The sequence below is a fragment of the Ambystoma mexicanum genome, chromosome 5p (assembly GCF_040938575.1).
Source record: "Ambystoma mexicanum isolate Mex_15411 chromosome 5p, UKY_AmexF1_1, whole genome shotgun sequence".
Taxonomy (NCBI): Eukaryota; Metazoa; Chordata; class Amphibia; order Caudata; family Ambystomatidae; genus Ambystoma; species Ambystoma mexicanum.
Genome location: NC_090930.1, coordinates 306,369,723 through 306,389,951, shown reverse-complemented (window position 1 = coordinate 306,389,951; position 20,229 = coordinate 306,369,723). Strand labels below are relative to the sequence as shown.

Below are 20,229 nucleotides of genomic sequence, written 5' to 3'. Positions count from 1 at the left end.
ATATTCACAGCATGTGAATCTTTGAAAGATCCAATGCTGGAGAAGGAATAAGTTACTTACCTGTAACTCCGCTTCTCCAGCATTGGTATCTTTTATAGATTCACATGCGGCCCTCACACCTACCCTGCATGGCTCGTCTGTTGGCTCTTACTGCCACTCACGTGTGCTGCTAAATCTGTAGAGGGTGGACAGGGGAGGAGCTAAAGGAGGTGTTCCTATTGGCTGTGAGAAGTATGACCCAAAATGACTGATAGATCACAAAAGAGACCCGATATGTTAAGTTTAAATTTAACCTGCTCTGTTACAGAGGATTCCCAGCCTGACGAAGGGGAATATTCAACACACGTGAATCTATGAAAAATACCAATGCTGGAGAACCGGAGTTACAGGTAAGTAACTTGTTCCTTACAGTGACTAGAGTAGTCCCCTTTCCTCCATACAATCCACCTGCCTTCTCCTGTTGGTATGCCAATGGCTAATATGTAATAAGCGTAGCCAGGTATCTAAGCGCCCAATGTGTTCTAAAGGGACTGAGGTGAGGCGCCAGAGGGTGGGGCCTTGGCAGGGCGTTCCCGAGGCTGCACCCCCACGCTATACTAAATTTAAAGGGGAAGGTCAATTATTTGCCTCCAAAGGTTCCGGTACCATCCCCATGTTTGGGGGCACCGACATGGATGCAGGAAAGGGGACTATGGACTGAGTACTCTAATCACTACAGTGAGTAACTACACTCTTGTATCCTGTCCATTAGGCCATCCGCACCTAGAGTGAAAACAAAAGGACGAATAACACTATCCTGTGGTGTGCCATTCTCTGTTTGAAAGACCTCCCTCAACTTTAACATGAAATGTTCTGTGCTCCAGATAATCTTTTGCCCAGAAGAATAATCTCCCTTTTAATGCCTTTTTTCCTTATTGTATCGAGCAGTTCTCCTCTGCACACCATACCATAGGCCTTCAACATATCAATAAAAATATCTCTGCCGTCTCGCCACAACGTAAAGCCTCTTCACTTCCAGTTGTCAAAGTAATTGCTGCATCCCTCACTGATATATTGTTCCTAAATATGTGCTGAAACACAATCGGTTTCTGTTCTTCCTCCAATTAATACTTTAATCCCTCACATTTCATTTTGTCGAGTACTTTACTCTATAAGGCCTACATGAATCAGCTGGTTTACCCATTTTCAAGATTGGAAGTGTGATCGCACTCGCAATGTACTGCTATCCCACACCTTATTATAAAGGTGTGATGCAATCTCCAAGCAATTATTTGGCAAGCTCTGCAGGAAAATATATTTCACTTTGTCCTCTCCAGAACGAGATTCCCTACATCTGTGCAAGGTGTTCTTTAGTTCACTCTTAGTGAAAAAGATGTTCATACAATTCGTCCATGCTTCCATATTTTCCAAGACTCTCGCAATCTTGTTCATAACATTTTTCATCTCCTCTATCTGACGCTGAATAATTACTCGTACTATGCACACTTGCAGGAAGAAATATTTTGGGACTATTAAGAGGCATAAGCTTGAAACGTATGGGCAAAATGTAAATGTATGACGGGACAGGCAAGAAGAAATGTTCATATTCCAATTAATGAAGTAAAGGGGTGTGTCATGGTAAATTATTACAGTAAAGCAAATGCTCTGGGAGAACGTTTTGCAAGCGTACATAGGAGCCCTGTACTGCAAAAGCTGCCACAAAGTGCCCAAACTGATTCTTGATGGTGCTGGACTAGCACATGTTAGTCGTAACAATCCTGTTGCTATCTATTTTTTGCCAAATGAGCACAGCTTTTACATCCTCAGTTATCCAGCTTACATCCCTTTTTATAACATTTCTGATTTGTTCTTTGCTAAACACTTCACAATCCAAAACATGTGAGACAATTCTTTTGGTTACAAACTTGCTTTAAAAAGTTACATGTGAATGGTGCCAAACAAATCCATTTGCGCAGTACACATGCAGCCATAATGATTTTCTGATTTATAGTTGTTTCTGTTTGTATGACAGGATATGAGAAACCTTCGGCTCGCTTACAAACAAGAAGAGCAGAGTAAGCTGGAGATATATGAAAACCTTACAAAGCATGCATTTCCTCTCTCTCATGATTTGGTGAGTAACATCCATTTGGTATACAATCTAATACAAGCTGCCATCACTTTGCCATATAACCTTTTGAAAAGACTTTAATAAAGGGTTATTGAGTTTGATTGTAAGTGCTATGGGGCATCTATACACCCTTGTACCTTCAACTATTCTTGCAGTCCAAGGCACCCTTTTTGGTCACCAATCTGCAAGAGTTCAAGCGGAATATTTTGCAGTATGCATCAAATCTACTGTGGAGTTGATAAACAATGCCTTTGAGAAGCATTTGACAAGCGTTTCTTGTCCTTACTTGTTCCTTACCCTGACATCCAGTGCAGGAAATTCCTTTGTGTGATTTTTATCTTTGGCGGGAGTCCCCTGGACTCCCCGCCCACGATCCAGTCTACCTTTGAGGGCAGGAAGCGAGGGAGGAGTCCAAAACTCCACAGCACTTTGTCTTCCTCCTTGCCTGAATGGGGACAACTCCCACAAGTGGGGGCAGGGGGTGAGCTGGCTGTCCTGATTGGACAACCAGACCGCCCCTTCTTGTAAAATACGGGGAGAGAATGCAGAGGTTGTGCTGTAGTTCCTCTTAAATACTGTGAACCTGGAAGCTGAAGAAAAGTCGACCACTGGAACCAAAACCAAAAAGGATGATGGAGAAGTGACTGAAACGATTTCCAGTGACCGGACAGCCTGCTGTGTAACCGGAGCCTGCTGTAGCCCTTCCTTCCAATCGACCTGGGGACCTGGGGACTCCGCAAACGACGAACCCGACCCAGAGCCTGGTGAGACCCACAATACTCAAGAAGACCTGCATTTTGAGTCATCCCACGCGTTGCTGCGGCCTTGTGTTGCTACAATACCCCAATACTCTGGGAGCCTGAGCCACTGTGCGGTGCATGGTCTTCCAAATCTCGCTGAAACTTCGTGGGCATCCTGGTGGATCTCCAGAGACAAGAATCGAGTCCGAAAAGTCCCCTCAACAGAGTGCTGGGCCTTTGTAACGACGAGAATTCAACCACGTTTTTCTGTCTTCTGTGCTCGTTGAAAAGGCGCCAAATCCGCAGAACCGCTTTCAGCCACGAGGAAAACCTTGCCTAGAGCCTTCTTCATTGATCCCTGCTGCAAAGTTCCTTTTGAGGTCTTGTTTTCAGTCATCACCACAAGGAATCCACTGACCGGGTATTTGGCGGCAGACCCTGAAGTCGTCCTGCTGCAAAATCCTCAATGCTTGGGTATGTACTTACATTAAGTCTCTTAGGATTTCTGTATAGCTGTGGGGTGTTTTCTGTGATGGGGAGGCCTCTCATCCAGTGCACCCAGTCCCACTGCTAGAATCCTGCTGGGTGTCTTCTGCAAAAGGACCCTCTTCTAACTCGAACTCGAACTCTAACTCTAAAGTAAAGTACTCGCCTGTTTGCCCAGTCTTCCTAAGGAACTCTGACTCTTGCTACTAAAGAGCCTATCCTGACACTGCCTGTTGGTCACTAGTCCTAGTGACCCCCCCCCCTTCTGCCACTGAAAACACTCATGCTCCAAGAATAAGGGAAAGACTTTTAAGGGATGGGGCGTTTTGCCTAGAAGAGAAAATAAGTGTTTACAAGTTACTACTTACTTGTAAAGAGTTGGTTGGTAACTGTAAATCTAAGAGTGAACAGTTACAAAAGTTCTTACTTACCTTGGATGTGTGATGCACTATACTTAAAAGTATGGTCAACATCTTTTCTTCCTTAGAAACTGTTTGCCAGTCTAATAGAACATAGATGTGAAGGTATATTACTCTCCTGTGATTAGGTTATGCCTCTTACCAAAAGTAAAGTGTTGGTTTCACCAGATTATTCCTGCAGGGTAATTGTATGAGTGTCCTCCAACGGTTGGTATCACCCATCTGGGTCTTGCTTCCCCTGACTTGCTGCTAGCCTTTCCAGAATAAGTCTGTATTAGGTTGTTGCCTACCTAGAATAACTTTGAGTCATTCAGTATAGTGTAACATTGGGTTTTACTTTCCCTGTGCTATCTAACCCAGAGGCTGTGGTTCGAACTGTCCCTGATAAGTCATACTTCAGTTATCCTTATAGCTGGGAAAGATCTAACTTGGACTGCTTGTGCGATATGAAAAGTATATGGATTTTACTTTCCTTGAGTTAGCTGTGTGCCTTCCCAAAAATAAGTTACAAGAGTTATTGCTTATCTCAATCTGTGTTTAATTGTTCTCAAAAGCACCTGTAATTGAATATTACAGCCTAAGGTTTTACTCCCCTAGTATAACTGTGTGCTATCACAAAAGTAGTTATAGGATTTTACTGTAGCTAGAATAAGTGTTCGACTAGTCACAAAAAGTATATTGTCCAGTTGACTATTATGTGATTTGTACTGAGTCACTGTACAACTGGTAGGGTCTGTTGCCCTTGCATTACTGAATGTAATTGTGAAAGTAACCATTGGTTTATATTCGCCAAGAACAGGTGTGACCTATACTGAATGTGGAAAAGGTTTTGACTTTCCTAGAACTATTGTCGGGGGTTGCAAAATAAGGTTTATACTTTGGTCTGTGTACCTTCAAGTAAAGTTTTGTTTTTTATATTGTGATTTCATATAATGTCTTGGTGCTTACCCATCCCTAGATTTATCTGGACCTACCTGTATTTAAATAAGTACTTTATTTTTACATACATAGTGTTTCATTGTTTCTTTGGACCGTTTGTATTTGTACTGATTCTACAGCCCTCTCTCCCTTATAAGATAAGCCTGAGTGCTCTGTCTGCTCTACCATGTACTCAGGTGGTACAGCCTTACCCTAAGAGTGGAGTCTTGTACTGCCTCAGTTGAATGGTTTTACTAAGCCCTTTGTTGGACTTCAGAAAAACTGTCCTAACAGTCCTACTGATAGTTTCTAATGGATTCCTGCCTCCAACTGATTCCTTTCTATGAACTCGATCTCCCAGCACAGTATTTTTTACACCACCAAGAGGCACAGCACAGCTCCCTGCCTGCTCTGCTCAAAAATGCCCAGTGCTGGACATGGAATCGGGGCCATTATATATTGAGTCACCGCGCCTTAAGACCCCCATGCACTTTGCTTGCTTCAGTAACACTGCTTCATAGAAGTTACTGTTTGCCAAATCTGATCAAGGTTTAAGCCTTGCGCCGACTACGGATGCGAGAAGACTGTCTGACACCCACAGGACTTGTCTATACTGTTTTGGGGAGGGACATGACATGCAGGTCATGTCAGTCTGTGCACCCTAAGGCACTTTGGGAGTGGGCCACAAGACAAGTTCCTTTTTTTCACAAGGAAAATGGTTCCAGCGCTGTACCAAAGAACGCCCCCCACTCTGTAAGGGGAAAAGCATTGCAGGAGGCCATGTTCAACTGCCCTTTCTTCAGGACATCATTCTTCTTTGAAGAAACGTCCCAGATCCAGGGACTCTTCACAGGAGAAGGCTCCACAGTTACCTTTACTAACCCAATCCTCCATGCTGGAGAAATGGGAGGCCTTCCAGCCCAAGATGCTAGACGTCTTTGCCAATGCCCCAGCTCTGGTTTAGCTGTCTGGATCCACTGAGCAGGTAGAGATCATCCTAAGATCTATGAATATCCGCCTGCAGGCTCGGCCACGGCCCCCCCAGATGGCCGTCAATATGCTGCAGCACTGAATTTCTAACGTCGGTACTCCGGTGTCAACTCAATCCTCCATGGTGCTGCCGGAGCAAGGCCTTTTGTGAATATGCCCTGCTCCCTCGAGTGCATCATGTGCAAAATGAATACATTTTTGATGAGGAGAGTGATCCCATCCCCTTTGGCCTGCAACCTTTGTGCCCCAGAGAGATCAGGGACTTCGCCTTTCTATGGGCAGGATGGACCCTCCCAGCCATCACCTCTTTTTTGTTTTGCTTTAGTCACCCCGAATTGGACGGGTATGCCCAGATGTGGGTCCTGTGCCTGCTGGGCCTAAAGACACAAGCTACCCCTTAACTGATGATGCCCAATTAGGCCAAAACATGCATGGGGTGCTTGTGGTCTTGTTTAAAAGGGATGTGACCTAGCTGTTTGGACTGAACTGCCCCTTTTCAGGTGGGGCCACGCCTGATTTCCATACAGTCTTTATCCCTTCTGTAATGGCTTAAAAGGCTAACAACAATGGTCTGGAGGGTTACGTAAAGCAATGCCAGAGGTTAAGATTATTTCTAAACCTTCCAGGCATCATTTCTTTTGTTTTGCTTTAAGCAAGTGGGCCGGACATGTCTCGAGAGCTGGTTATGCTTCTGGCACCAACTCCAGAGAGAGTTCTGGCTTCTCATCAACACCTGAGGGCTGAGGTGGTCTATTCTGGGAGGGGAAGCAAACCCAAGGTCTCCAAGTACAATTTGATTTGACAGACTTACTTGATGAATGTCGGTAAAATGAGAGCCTACTGCCATTTAACAAGGCAGTAGAGTGGCCCCGGTCCTTGAGTTTTTGACAAAGCCTGCTTGATCCATTCTGTAGACAGAATAAGCAGTGGCCGGCGTCTTCGGACCTTGCTTTTCTTTACTTGAAAGCCTCACCTGAGATCCTGGTGGTCCATGCTGCCACAGTGAGCCTAAAGACAACATCCTTCCCCACTATAACAATTGCTGCTGAATACCTGTTTGCCAGAGTGCTTTGTGGCCCTGTTTAATGATGGTAAGGAGACACCCCCCACCATATTCTGCAGCCTGCATGCAGCCAACTGTGTGTCACGATCCATGGCTACAAGATGGTATTAAAGAGGTACTCTTGGATGAAGACCAGTGGTTTTGTCCCAGATGTCTCGGCGAAACTCCTGACCTTAACAGCACCAACTTGTTTAGGACTAAGGCTGAGTTCCTCCAGATGTTCCAGGGTCCACCACCTCCTTCCACGGCAGAGGAGTGTTTCCATTGACTGGACCCAGGGCAGACTCTCAGGTACTATGTCTCTTGGACAAGGAGCACAAGGAAATATGACCATCTTTTTATGGGTTTTGCTGGTGCCCATGCTGGCATGGCTGTGACCAAATGAAACCTACCAAGATGGCTAATGCTCTGCATCTTGTAATGTTACGATTTGGCTGGAAAGGATGTATCTGAAGTACTAAGAACTAATTCGACCAGAGGATAGGCTGCAACCTCTGCTCTGCAGAGTGGAAACCCTGCTCTGGACATTGGCCAAGCGGCTACGTGGGCCTCGCTGCACACGTTTATCAAACATTACTTCTTGGATTCCACGTCCGTGCAGGATGCGCATTTTGTTAAGAGTGGTGCTCCAGTGCTTTCTGGGATAGATGGTGTCCATGCACTCCTTCCTCTTCCATAAATATGTGCTGCTTTGGAGTCCATTTATGAGGTATCCATGGGAGGCAACAGTCCATTAGAAGAAGAAATTACTTGCCTCTCAGAAATGTTGTTTCTGATGGATGTTTCCTCCCACTGATTCTTCATCTTGCTCCCTTCTTACCCCACTTTGCAGATGGCCAGTCACATTTCAGTTCGGAGGTCCTGCAGCGTCTGAGTTTTAGGAGAAAATGTTGGAACTTAGGCCATGGAGCACAGCGCTGAATAGATGCTGGCCCTGATATCCTGTCCAGCGTGGGGTGCTGCACCCACCTGGTGCCAGAAACAGTTGCTGAAGAGCTGCTGCATTGGGAGATATATGTCATAGATGAGGATTCTGTGTGAGGAATATCCATTGGAAAGAACGTTACAGAGAGGAAAGTAGTTTGATCCCCATACACAGGGATACGAGGGACTCTACGCTGAGGTGGTACATAGGGAATTTTGTTTTAGCCAATATCTGCTGTGGCCTGCCAACACACTCTCCCTGCATACAGTTCATTACCCCCACACCCCTCCTAAGCCAAACGCTTCACCTAAGCCGACCTGCTTGATCAGCATCATTTTTGCCTGCCTTTAATTAAAATCCTCTGTTCCCATCAGACAAAGTCGTAGAACCACTCATGAAGTGGGGCAATCTGAGGAATGGAATCTGGGAAGCTCAATTTAGGATAGGAAACGGGTGATCTTCACAAGCGCAAATGGGGCATGCACAATTCCAGGGCAAGCCCCGAGCAAGAGTAGAGACAAACTAATCGGGCAGGTAATTGACCAATCTAGATACTGAAATGCCCCAGTTTGCAAACCGTGAATGGCACAGCAATCTTGGAGGGAGAAGGAGTAAAACCGAGAACCAAAAAGAGTAACACATGACTAGAACTGGCACACTAAAGAAGACCAGAAACCAATGAAGGAGGGTCCCAAGCCGATACTGGCTTAGATCAGAGACAAATCTGCTGCATGCTTTAAGCGTAATATGTCGGACCCTGGCCGGCACCAGAGACCACGAAGGGGAAACCAAAGCCTTTGAGTCTGTACGTAAACTATAGGATGGTGACTGTTGGCAGATGGTTTTACATTAATAAAACCGAATGGTGACCCTGTCAAAGAAATAAAATACTTGGAGATATACGTGTGTTAATACACTAAATTACTAGTAGGGGAGTGCTTAAGATTACATAAAGCAGCCTGGGAAGAATACCTCTGGACAGGGTGAGAATGTCTCTGCCAAGAAAAGAGAACATTTTTTCAGAAATTAGCTCAGGTCGTCTTGCAGATCATTAGCTCCACAGGTCTATGTCTCTGGTAGAACTACAGGAGTGACGTTTCTCTGCAAAAGACTTCAACAAAAAGGCACAGCTCACCAGAAGATGTATTTTATGATAATGACCAGTAATAACAAATAGCACATATTTACATACATAGATAAACTCAGTGAGAACATACAATTCCAATATTTGTTCATTGAAGTGCCACATTTTAGTCAAATAATAAATTAAAATCATAACATTGCCTTTGTAAAAGTCCTTCCTTAAAATCACTAAATCAGTGTGGTTCAAATCAAGGTCACCGTCCAATGTATTTCTTCTGATCATTATCAAGCTCTTACATTCAAGAATTAAATGTGTTGTGGTTTTGAGACTCAGCTCACTACATAGACTGCAATAGCAACGTTTTCTACAGACATTTTCGACCATGCGAGGGGAATTTGTTAAATTTTAATCTCATGTCATTAATAACTATCCAATTAAGTGGGCGCTCATCTAGATAATTACACAGCCTGCTCTGACATAAATACTGGAAAGTGTATTCTTGACTGAGGGATTAAGCCGCTAAATAATTGCGAGATTGTTCCATGACCAACTCACAAATCAATTTCTTAAAATGGATTTGGTCTCCCCTTGTTAATTTGAATTACTTTATATGTATTTGTGGGTTAAGGGGTAAACAGGGGGTGGGGAGGGGTGTGAGGTTTGGGTGGTAGTGTGGGGGGAAGGTGGTATTAAAAAGAGAACAATTACGAAGTAAACATTTGAAGTGATTTCCACAAAATAAAGTACCACAAAGTGATTTATTTTGTTGAAACCACATGGCCTTTGTGTCAAGCAAATGGGAGGCAAGTTGTATTCAGCTGGGAGCAATCACACCAATAGGGAGCTTCCTTATCTAGTATGCTTAAACCAGTACCAGCAAATCCTGGTGATCTTTCTAACGTGAGAACATAGTGTAGTAGTGTAGAGCATTAGCAGGTGGAGCGTTAGCATGTTTCCAAAGTAAATTGCCTACTCAACTTAAGTGAGTTATTGATACTGTTTATACAAAAAAGGTAGCAGGCGCCCCTCTCACGAAAGAACACGCATGATAACCTGTTCAGTGGTTATTAACCACTTTGAGAGTTCGCAGCCATCTGCTTTTTGCTCACTGTACCTTTCACAGATGGGAAATATCCATTTGCATATCAGTCTTTGTCCCACCCTCATGGGCAGTCCAACACCGAAATGCTATGGCAATTCCCTTCTGAACAAGAGTACCAACAGAAACCGCATGCACGTGTTTCAGCCTTGTTGGGCCTCATCATTGAGGTGAAGCTGTGCCTCTCTGAGCACAGTGAGCAGGGAGTCCACGTCTGGTTGCCCCCAGGTAACTTAGGGTGACCAACCCCAAGTTCCTTCTAAAAATACAAAAAAGGTAGCAGGCGCCCCTCTCTCAAAAGAACACGGCATGATAACCTGTTCAGTGGTTATTAACCACTTTGAGAGTTCGCAGCCATCTGCTTTTTGCTCACTGTACCTTTCACAGATGGGAAATATCCATTTGCATATCAGTGTTTGTCCCACCCTCATGGGCAGTCCAACACCGAAATGCTATGGCAATTCCCTTCTGAACAAGAGTACCAACAGAAACCGCATGCACGTGTTTCAGCCTTGTTGGGCCTCATCATTGAGGTGAAGCTGTGCCTCTCTGAGCACAGTGAGCAGGGAGTCCACGTCTGGTTGCCCCCAGGTAACTTAGGGTGACCAACCCCAAGTTCCTTCCAAAAATACAAAAAAGGTAGCAGGCGCCCCTCTCTCAAAAGAACACGGCATGGTAACTTGTTCAGTGGTTATTAACCACTTTGAGAGTTCGCAGCCATCTGTGTTTTGCTCACTGTACCTTTCACAGATGGGAAATATCCTGATACTGTTTATACCTAGTTCCAAGTGTTGGTATTCAATTGGAGTGGATTTAGGTAACTTAGCTATTATTTTGAGACACATATTTTCCAACATGTTAATTTTGTGTAGGAATTTTGCCTATATTTCTGCTCCATACAGAATTACTGGTCACATTTTTGCCTTACAGATTAATGATCGGGTTTAAAGAGAAGACCACATGCTTTCTAGCGTGGCTCTTAATGGCACGGAATTCAAGACACGGAGGCTCGGATTATGCTTCTTATCTTTACTTAACTCAAGCATTATTACAATAACAACCATAGTAGAACAATAGTGAAAAACTACATGTTCCATGCAAAACAGAGTCTTTAGTAGTTCTCTTGTTATTGGTCTTCAAATAAACTTGTGATCTAGTCCTCCAATAGTCTCAACACCTCTATAAATCTGTCCACCATATTAATATCCTCCTCTTTCTTTGCTGCTCGGTCAGCCAGTTAAGTACCAATTTTGTTGATTTTTACAAATATGTGAATGAATGATGATAAAATATTGATTTACAAGCAGTGCGAGTGTTGGGGAGAATTCTCAGAAATGTGCTAATTCCCTTCTACCTTAGAGACTCCCAGCTCTTTTGCTGGGGCTTTATGACCTTTTATCTCTTATGTACTTTTAATGTGATTTATTCTCTGTGTTTCGTTTGACTTTGGAGTCTGACAAAATCCATAGGCATCATCTTTACATTGTGTCACACAGCAAATTCAGTGCAGTGGCGCAGGGAAGTCTTAGATTTCCCAAAGGTTTAAGTACCTTCTCTTGGGTGAACTACTGTTTCCAAGAACAGTGAAGTGAAATTGACTTTACTTACATTTTGTAACGTTCTAGACCCAGCACACACTATCTTACAATAGGGTGCTGGAGGGGCTACTTAGTATCCCCTTTGTCTAGTTTCTCATGTAACAGTTTTATGTTACCCTTCCAACAATTAATGGGCGGTGGCTGTGGTTTACTTTTTACTACATTTCTTGTCTGGAAGGTCTTTCTTGAGATTTACTCTGCTCGCCAAACCAGGTTTGGTCCCTTGGTTCGTCTTGTCTTTGGCAGGATTCACGAGTGAAGCCCGCCTCTGGCTCCAGTATGTCCGGCAGGGGCAGGAAGTGAGGGAGGTGCCCGAAACTTCCTGTGCTTTAATCTCCTTGGTTACAGGAATGCACCCAAAGGTGATTGGCCGGCTGGCCGGCTGGCTGTCCTGCAAGGACAGCCACCCTGGTTTGTGATCGACAGCTAGGCTGGAATGAATGGGAGAAACCTGCATAAAAGGCAAGGCTTTTTGGCTTGGAATACAGTCGACCACTGGACGAAGGAATCCGAAGAAGAACTTGGAAGAGACGCCTCATGCAACTCCTGGACCGTTGGTTTGCCCGGTGAAGCCCTGCTGCTGTGCTGAAGCTCAGAATTTGCCTTGACTAGAGAAGTCCTGCAAGGACTACTTCTCCCTTTTGAGTTGGTGAGACCAATCAACTCCAAAGTAAATTCATAAAAAACCCTTGGCTTGGAAGGTTTGGTCTAAACTGGCGACATCCGATAGTGGTAAGAAACTGAATGTCATAAATGTAAGTAGTCCAATAAGTCCTTAAAGTCGCGTCTCACCAAGTCGGGGGTTTAGCCAAGTACAAGACCCCTTGCTGAATAGTGTGAAGTATAGGTGACCTGGAAGGAGACTGCGCCTGATTCTTGCACACGAGACTTATTTTTTTATATTTTATATTTTTTGTTTTTTATTTTTCAGAAAAAATTGCCCTTAACGTTGATGACACGTGTTTCGGTCCTCCAAGGACCTTTCTCAAATCAGGGCTATTGATTAGTCTTAATCATAATAAAGTCATAAAAAGACAAAAAATAAACACATAAATAATCACAAAGAAAAATATGTGCATGTATCCAAAACATTAAAGTAACAGTTTGAGTATTGAAGTTAGATCAGCATAGAAAAATAAACATTTTTAGGTGAGATGCATACACACAAAAGTACATAGATGTAAAAATAATAAAAATAAAAATAAAAAGCCAGACAATAAATGGATGGGGAAAAAGGGTAGGAGAGAAGGGGTGAGATTCAAAAAGAAGATAAATACAAAATCTCCATTAGTTATTGTACACAATAAATTACTAAAACAAGCAATTTGTAATGGTCATTGTATGTCTCAGAAACAAGTGGAAACATGTTACCTTATGGTCATGTAAGAGGCCCCTGTCACAAGATGTGAAAGATAAGCTTCCATATATCATTGGGATAAATCCCTGAAAAAGCAAAAATAAACAAATAAATTTTTTTTTATTTTTTTTTTATGATATAATAAATAAACTCTTGTCTTACCCTAATATAAAGCTCAAAAAGTGAATAATGCACTGGGTATTGGGTTACCAAATAGCGTGTGTTCTTGAATATTAAGGATTATTAGTTGAAAACCAAAATTACACGTGAAAAGATTAGCTTCGCACTCCTATTAACTGATGGTACGCTTTCGCGTGTGAAAATATACGTGGAAAGACATATTTCACGTATGAGTACTTGCAAGGTAAACCCGCGTGAGAAAATATGATACAATGAAAGGATCCTAGTGCCTCGCGTGAGAATGTCAACCCGTAAAATCGTAATGCTGGCTTGCCACGTATACTGAACTCAAAGCGCACAAACGCGTGCGCGATAACCCATGTTGAAGCGTAAAAGTACATCTCTACAATTATAGTACGCACATTCGCGTGCGCGTGAAAAAATGCTCTTATCTCATCTGACCGCGTGAAAATGTGATCGCGTGAAATCGTAATTAAGGATAGGGACGTATTCTGTACTGGATGCGTACGATCGCGTGCTGGCTTGCCACGTATACTGAACTCAAAGCGCACAAACGCGTGCGCGATAATCCATGTTGAAGCGTAAAAGTACATCTCTACAGTTATAATACGCACATTCGCGTGCGCGTGAAAAAATGCTCTTATCTCATCTGACCGCGTGAAAATGTGATCGCGTGAAATCGTAATTAAGGATAGGGACGTATTCTATACTGGATGCGTACGAACGCGTGCGCCTAATACATGATAAAGCGTGCGAGTAGTTTTATACAGGGTGGGTATGCACAATCGCGTGCGCGTGAAATTACAGAATCTTAGCGTGAAAAACGTGGTAGTCGATTCACACGCGTTCGCGTACGCGAAAATCGCATGAGAATGTGGATGCGTGAAAAATTCAGACGCTCTCTTACCTGCTGTTCAGATTAAGCGCGTACAATCGCAGAATTGCTACAAGTCTCAAGGGGGCGCCATTATGCGTCCTCCCTGTTGTTTTATATGTTGCTAAGGGAACAATTCTCATAGAAAGTCCTTCCTTCATGTTTAGTCGTATGTTCACTGGTGGCCATATTGTAATGGAGTGAAAATGCGATAAAGGTATATGTTGAGTGGCAAATTGAGAAGTAATATGTATTCAAATAAAGTCTGCACGTCATGAACTTTTGATAATATTATCAAAAAAAGGCAGAATTGCATAGAAAACACATGTGTGTGAGTGTATGAATGAAATAATGTCTTAATAAAGAAGACAATAATATGGAATAATGTACATAGACTGGTAAGAATGTTTACTCTTCATTATAGTTACCACAAAGTTGTAACTATAAAAAGGACACCATTTCATTATCAGAATTAAGTCCGAGTACTGTTGAATTGAATTTGCAAATCATTTTCGCCTCAGTTTGTCTGAGTCTCTTTTCTCTGTCACCTCCACGTCTTCCAAGGGTAACTTTTTGAAGGCCAATGAACTTGATGTCAGCTTTGTTATCCAATTGATGTTTCTCTTGCCAATGACAGGCAAGAGGCAGTCTAGGGTCCTGGCTTCCAATTTTGGCAAGATGTTCACGTACTCTAGTCCTGAGTTCCCTAATGGTGCTTCCAATGTATATTAATTTGCACACACATACAATCGCATAAACCACATATTTTGTCCTACAGTTTATAGATTGCTTGATTTTTATAGTCTTGTTATTGCTGCCCTTGAAACAATCTGTTTTTTCATGTGCATATTTGCAAATGGTGCAAGTTCCACATTTCCTGAAGCCATGGGTAGATTGTAGCCAATTCGATGTTCCCTCTCGTAGGTCTGGTAAGTCTGAAGGGCTTAGTTTGTTTTTGAGTGTCTGTGCTCTCTTAAAGATGATTCGTGGTTTGTTGTCAATAAAATTGGAAATATGGTCATCCAATTTCAAGAGATTCCAGTGTTTGGCCAGTATTTTTCTCACATGTTTGTGGTCGTTACCAAATTTAGTGATGAATCCTATGGTGGATGGCTCCGCAGATCTGTTCTTACTAGCTAGAGTCTGTTCCTGAGTTAGTTGTAGACTTTTATCCAATGCCTTAGCGACACAATTGTTTGAATATCCTCTTGCCAGAAATCTTGATTGTAGAAGCCCACATTCTTTCTCAAAGTATTCTTTGGTCTGACAATTTCTTCTTGCTCTTATGAATTCACCTGCTGGTATGTTGAGAATCGTTGTTCGATGATGGCAACTAGTAGCATGTAAGGTGGCATTGACCTCCGTAGGTTTACGAAATGTGCGCGTTTTTATCTGGTTTTGTTCAATATATATTGTAAGGTCCAAAAAATCAATACTATTAGCATCGCAGACACCCGTGAATTGTATACCCATTTCATTAACATTGATTCTGTTTAAAAAAGCCTGGAATTCTGCTTCTGTGCCTTTCCATAGTATCAACACATCATCAATGTATCTTAACCAATACATAAGATCCTTCTGATACACTTTATCCTTGTATATGACTGAATCCTCAAACAGTCCCATGAAGAGGTTTGCTAGGGCAGGGGCATATTTGGTGCCCATAGCAACCCCTCTTGTTTGTCTATAAAAGACATTGTTGAAATTGAAAATGTTGCATTGTAGGGAAAGCTCTAACATTTCCTTGATCATGACAATTTGATGGTACATCGAGGCTGACTCCTCCCTGAAGGTATAATCAATAGTTTTCAAAGCCCATGTATGTTGAATTGAGGTATATAATGCTTTCACATCCATGGTTGCTAAAAAACAATCATGTTCCCAGTTCCAAGATTGTATCTTAGTGATGACATCTGTAGTGTCCTTAAGGTATGCCTTTAGTTGAGTTGCCCTGGGTCTCAAAATATTGTCCAAATACTGTGAGATATTCTCTGTTGCCCAACCTATCCCACTGACAATCGGACGGCCCTCTGGTATTAAATCATATTGCTTGTGGATTTTCGGTAAGAAATATATTATAGGTATGGTTGGGTTCTTGATAGTAAGAAAGCTCTTTTCATTGTCCGAAATACTTGATGTCAGCTTTGTTATCCAATTGATGTTTCTCTTGCCAATGACAGGCAAGAGGCAGTCTAGGGTCCTGGCTTCCAATTTTGGCAAGATGTTCACGTACTCTAGTCCTGAGTTCCCTAATGGTGCTTCCAATGTATATTAATTTGCACACAATTCATAATGAGACAGATCTACATATCGATCTTTTCAAGTTTGTTCGAAAATTGAAACTAAAAAAGTTCTTTGCCACTAAGGCACCAGGCATGTACACACATCAACCCAAAGCCATTCATAGTGACCTAAGCATTAAAGAGATTGAAGAGATTTACTTACTAAGATCAATCGCAGAACCTATGGATTACGACATCACCAATGTATTAAGAGACTTCAATGTGCAACCCGATTCCTTATCAATGAAGGAGCTGAAACCGACATCTAAATTTGTACCTCAATTAGCAACTGACAATGTCATTGACACCTTTTACAAGGCAGTATCTCAAGATCTGTATAAAATGGATTTTAGAAATCCTCAATCCAAAACTAAACCCAATCTTACCCTCAGGGAACAAGAAGCATTACATCAATTGGAAACCGACCGCTCAATAATCATCAAAGAAGCGGACAAAGGAGGGAACATTGTTATTATGGACCGAGATGATTATTTGAAAATGGCCGGTAATCATCTCAACACCCCAGGTTGTTATGAGAAATTACCAGTTAACCCTACAAATGAGTTCACACAAAAAGTGGAACTCTACATTTCGGAATGGTATTGAAAAGGTCTTATTTCGGACAATGAAAAGAGCTTTCTTACTATCAAGAACCCAACCATACCTATAATATATTTCTTACCGAAAATCCACAAGCAATATGATTTAATACCAGAGGGCCGTCCGATTGTCAGTGGGATAGGTTGGGCAACAGAGAATATCTCACAGTATTTGGACAATATTTTGAGACCCAGGGCAACTCAACTAAAGGCATACCTTAAGGACACTACAGATGTCATCACTAAGATACAATCTTGGAACTGGGAACATGATTGTTTTTTAGCAACCATGGATGTGAAAGCATTATATACCTCAATTCAACATACATGGGCTCTGAAAACTATTGATTATACCTTCAGGGAGGAGTCAGCCTCGATGTACCATCAAATTGTCATGATCAAGGAAATGTTAGAGCTTTCCCTACAATGCAACATTTTCAATTTCAACAATGTCTTTTATAGACAAACAAGAGGGGTTGCTATGGGCACCAAATATGCCCCTGCCCTAGCAAACCTCTTCATGGGACTGTTTGAGGATTCAGTCATATACAAGGATAAAGTGTATCAGAAGGATCTTATGTATTGGTTAAGATACATTGATGATGTGTTGATACTATGGAAAGGCACAGAAGCAGAATTCCAGGCTTTTTTAAACAGAATCAATGTTAATGAAATGGGTATACAATTCACGGGTGTCTGCGATGCTAATAGTATTGATTTTTTGGACCTTACAATATATATTGAACAAAACCAGATAAAAACGCGCACATTTCGTAAACCTACGGAGGTCAATGCCACCTTACATGCTACTAGTTGCCATCATCGAACAACGATTCTCAACATACCAGCAGGTGAATTCATAAGAGCAAGAAGAAATTGTCAGACCAAAGAATACTTTGAGAAAGAATGTGGGCTTCTACAATCAAGATTTCTGGCAAGAGGATATTCAAACAATTGTGTCGCTAAGGCATTGGATAAAAGTCTACAACTAACTCAGGAACAGACTCTAGCTAGTAAGAACAGATCTGCGGAGCCATCCACCATAGGATTCATCACTAAATTTGGTAACGACCACAAACATGTGAGAAAAATACTGGCCAAACACTGGAATCTCTTGAAATTGGATGACCATATTTCCAATTTTATTGACAACAAACCACGAATCATCTTTAAGAGAGCACAGACACTCAAAAACAAACTAAGCCCTTCAGACTTACCAGACCTACGAGAGGGAACATCGAATTGGCTACAATATACCCATGGCTTCAGGAAATGTGGAACTTGCACCATTTGCAAATATGCACATGAAAAAACAGATTGTTTCAAGGGCAGCAATAACAAGACTATAAAAATCAAGCAATCTATAAACTGTAGGACAAAATATGTGGTTTATGCGATTGTATGTGTGTGCAAATTAATATACATTGGAAGCACCATTAGGGAACTCAGGACTAGAGTACGTGAACATCTTGCCAAAATTGGAAGCCAGGACCCTAGACTGCCTCTTGCCTGTCATTGGCAAGAGAAACATCAATTGGATAACAAAGCTGACATCAAGTTCATTGGCCTTTAAAAAGTTACCCTTGGAAGACGTGGAGGTGACAGAGAAAAGAGACTTAGACAAACTGAGGCGAAAATGATTTGCAAATTCAATTCAACAGTACTCGGACTTAATTCTGATAATGAAATGGTGTCCTTTTTATAGTTACAACTTTGTGGTAACTATAATGAAGAGTAAACATTCTTACCAGTCTATGTACATTATTCCATATTATTGTCTTCTTTATTAAGACATTATTTCATTCATACACTCACACACATGTGTTTTCTATGCAATTCTGCCTTTTTTTGATAATATTATCAAAAGTTCATGACGTGCAGACTTTATTTGAATACATATTACTTCTCAATTTGCCACTCAACATATACCTTTATCGCATTTTCACTCCATTACAATATGGCCACCAGTGAACATACGACTAAACATGAAGGAAGGACTTTCTATGAGAATTGTTCCCTTAGCAACATATAAAACAACAGGGAGGACGCATAATGGCGCCCCCTTGAGACTTGTAGCAATTCTGCGATTGTACGCGCTTAATCTGAACAGCAGGTAAGAGAGCGTCTGAATTTTTCACGCATCCACATTCTCATGCGATTTTCGCGTACGCGAACGCGTGTGAATCGACTACCACGTTTTTCACGCTAAGATTCTGTAATTTCACGCGCACGCGATTGTGCATACCCACCCTGTATAAAACTACTCGCACGCTTTATCATGTATTAGGCGCACGCGTTCGTACGCATCCAGTATAGAATACGTCTCTATCCATAATTACGATTTCACGCGATCACATTTTCACGCGGTCAGATGAGATAAGAGCATTTTTTCACGCGCACGCGAATGTGCGTATTATAACTGTAGAGATGTACTTTTACGCTTCAACATGGATTATCGCGCACGCGTTTGTGCGCTTTGAGTTCAGTATACGTGGCAAGCCAGCACGCGATCGTACGCATCCAGTACAGAATACGTCCCTATCCTTAATTACGATTTCACGCGATCACATTTTCACGCGGTCAGATGAGATAAGAGCATTTTTTCACGCGCACGCGAATGTGCGTACTATAATTGTAGAGATGTACTTTTACGCTTCAACATGGGTTATCGCGCACGCGTTTGTGCGCTTTGAGTTCAGTATACGTGGCAAGCCAGCATTACGATTTTACGGGTTGACATTCTCACGCGAGGCACTAGGATCCTTTCATTGTATCATATTTTCTCACGCGGGTTTACCTTGCAAGTACTCATACGTGAAATATGTCTTTCCACGTATATTTTCACACGCGAAAGCGTACCATCAGTTAATAGGAGTGCGAAGCTAATCTTTTCACGTGTAATTTTGGTTTTCAACTAATAATCCTTAATATTCAAGAACACACGCTATTTGGTAACCCAATACCCAGTGCATTATTCACTTTTTGAGCTTTATATTAGGGTAGGACAAGAGTTTATTTATTATATCATAAAAAAAAAAAAAAAAAAAAATTTTATTTGTTTATTTTTGCTTTTTCAGGGATTTATCCCAATGATATATGGAAGCTTATCTTTCACATCTTGTGACAGGGGCCTCTTACATGACCATAAGGTAACATGTTTCCACTTGTTTCTGAGACATACAATGACCATTACAAATTGCTTGTTTTAGTAATTTATTGTGTACAATAACTAATGGAGATTTTGTATTTATCTTCTTTTTGAATCTCACCCCTTCTCTCCTACCCTTTTTCCCCATCCATTTATTGTCTGGCTTTTTATTTTTATTTTTATTATTTTTACATCTATGTACTTTTGTGTGTATGCATCTCACCTAAAAATGTTTATTTTTCTATGCTGATCTAACTTCAATACTCAAACCGTTACTTTAATGATTTGGATACATGCACATATTTTTCTTTGTGATTATTTATGTGTTTATTTTTTGTCTTTTTATGACTTTATTATGATTAAGACTAATCAATAGCCCTGATTTGAGAAAGGTCC

At 41.7% G+C, this 20,229-nt stretch overlaps 1 protein-coding gene across 6 annotated transcripts in view; it reads left to right on the top strand.

Annotated features, from left to right (window-relative positions):
• MTMR1 (myotubularin related protein 1) overlaps nucleotides 1–20,229 on the top strand; it is a 1,542,631-nt gene that overhangs the window by 627,428 nt on the left and 894,974 nt on the right. For all 6 annotated transcript variants that reach the window (XM_069612748.1, XM_069612750.1, XM_069612749.1 and 3 more), the window contains one exon: nucleotides 2,012–2,113. In XM_069612748.1, coding sequence (XP_069468849.1) covers nucleotides 2,012–2,113 — 102 coding nt within the window. The remainder of the gene's footprint in view (nucleotides 1–2,011; nucleotides 2,114–20,229) is intronic.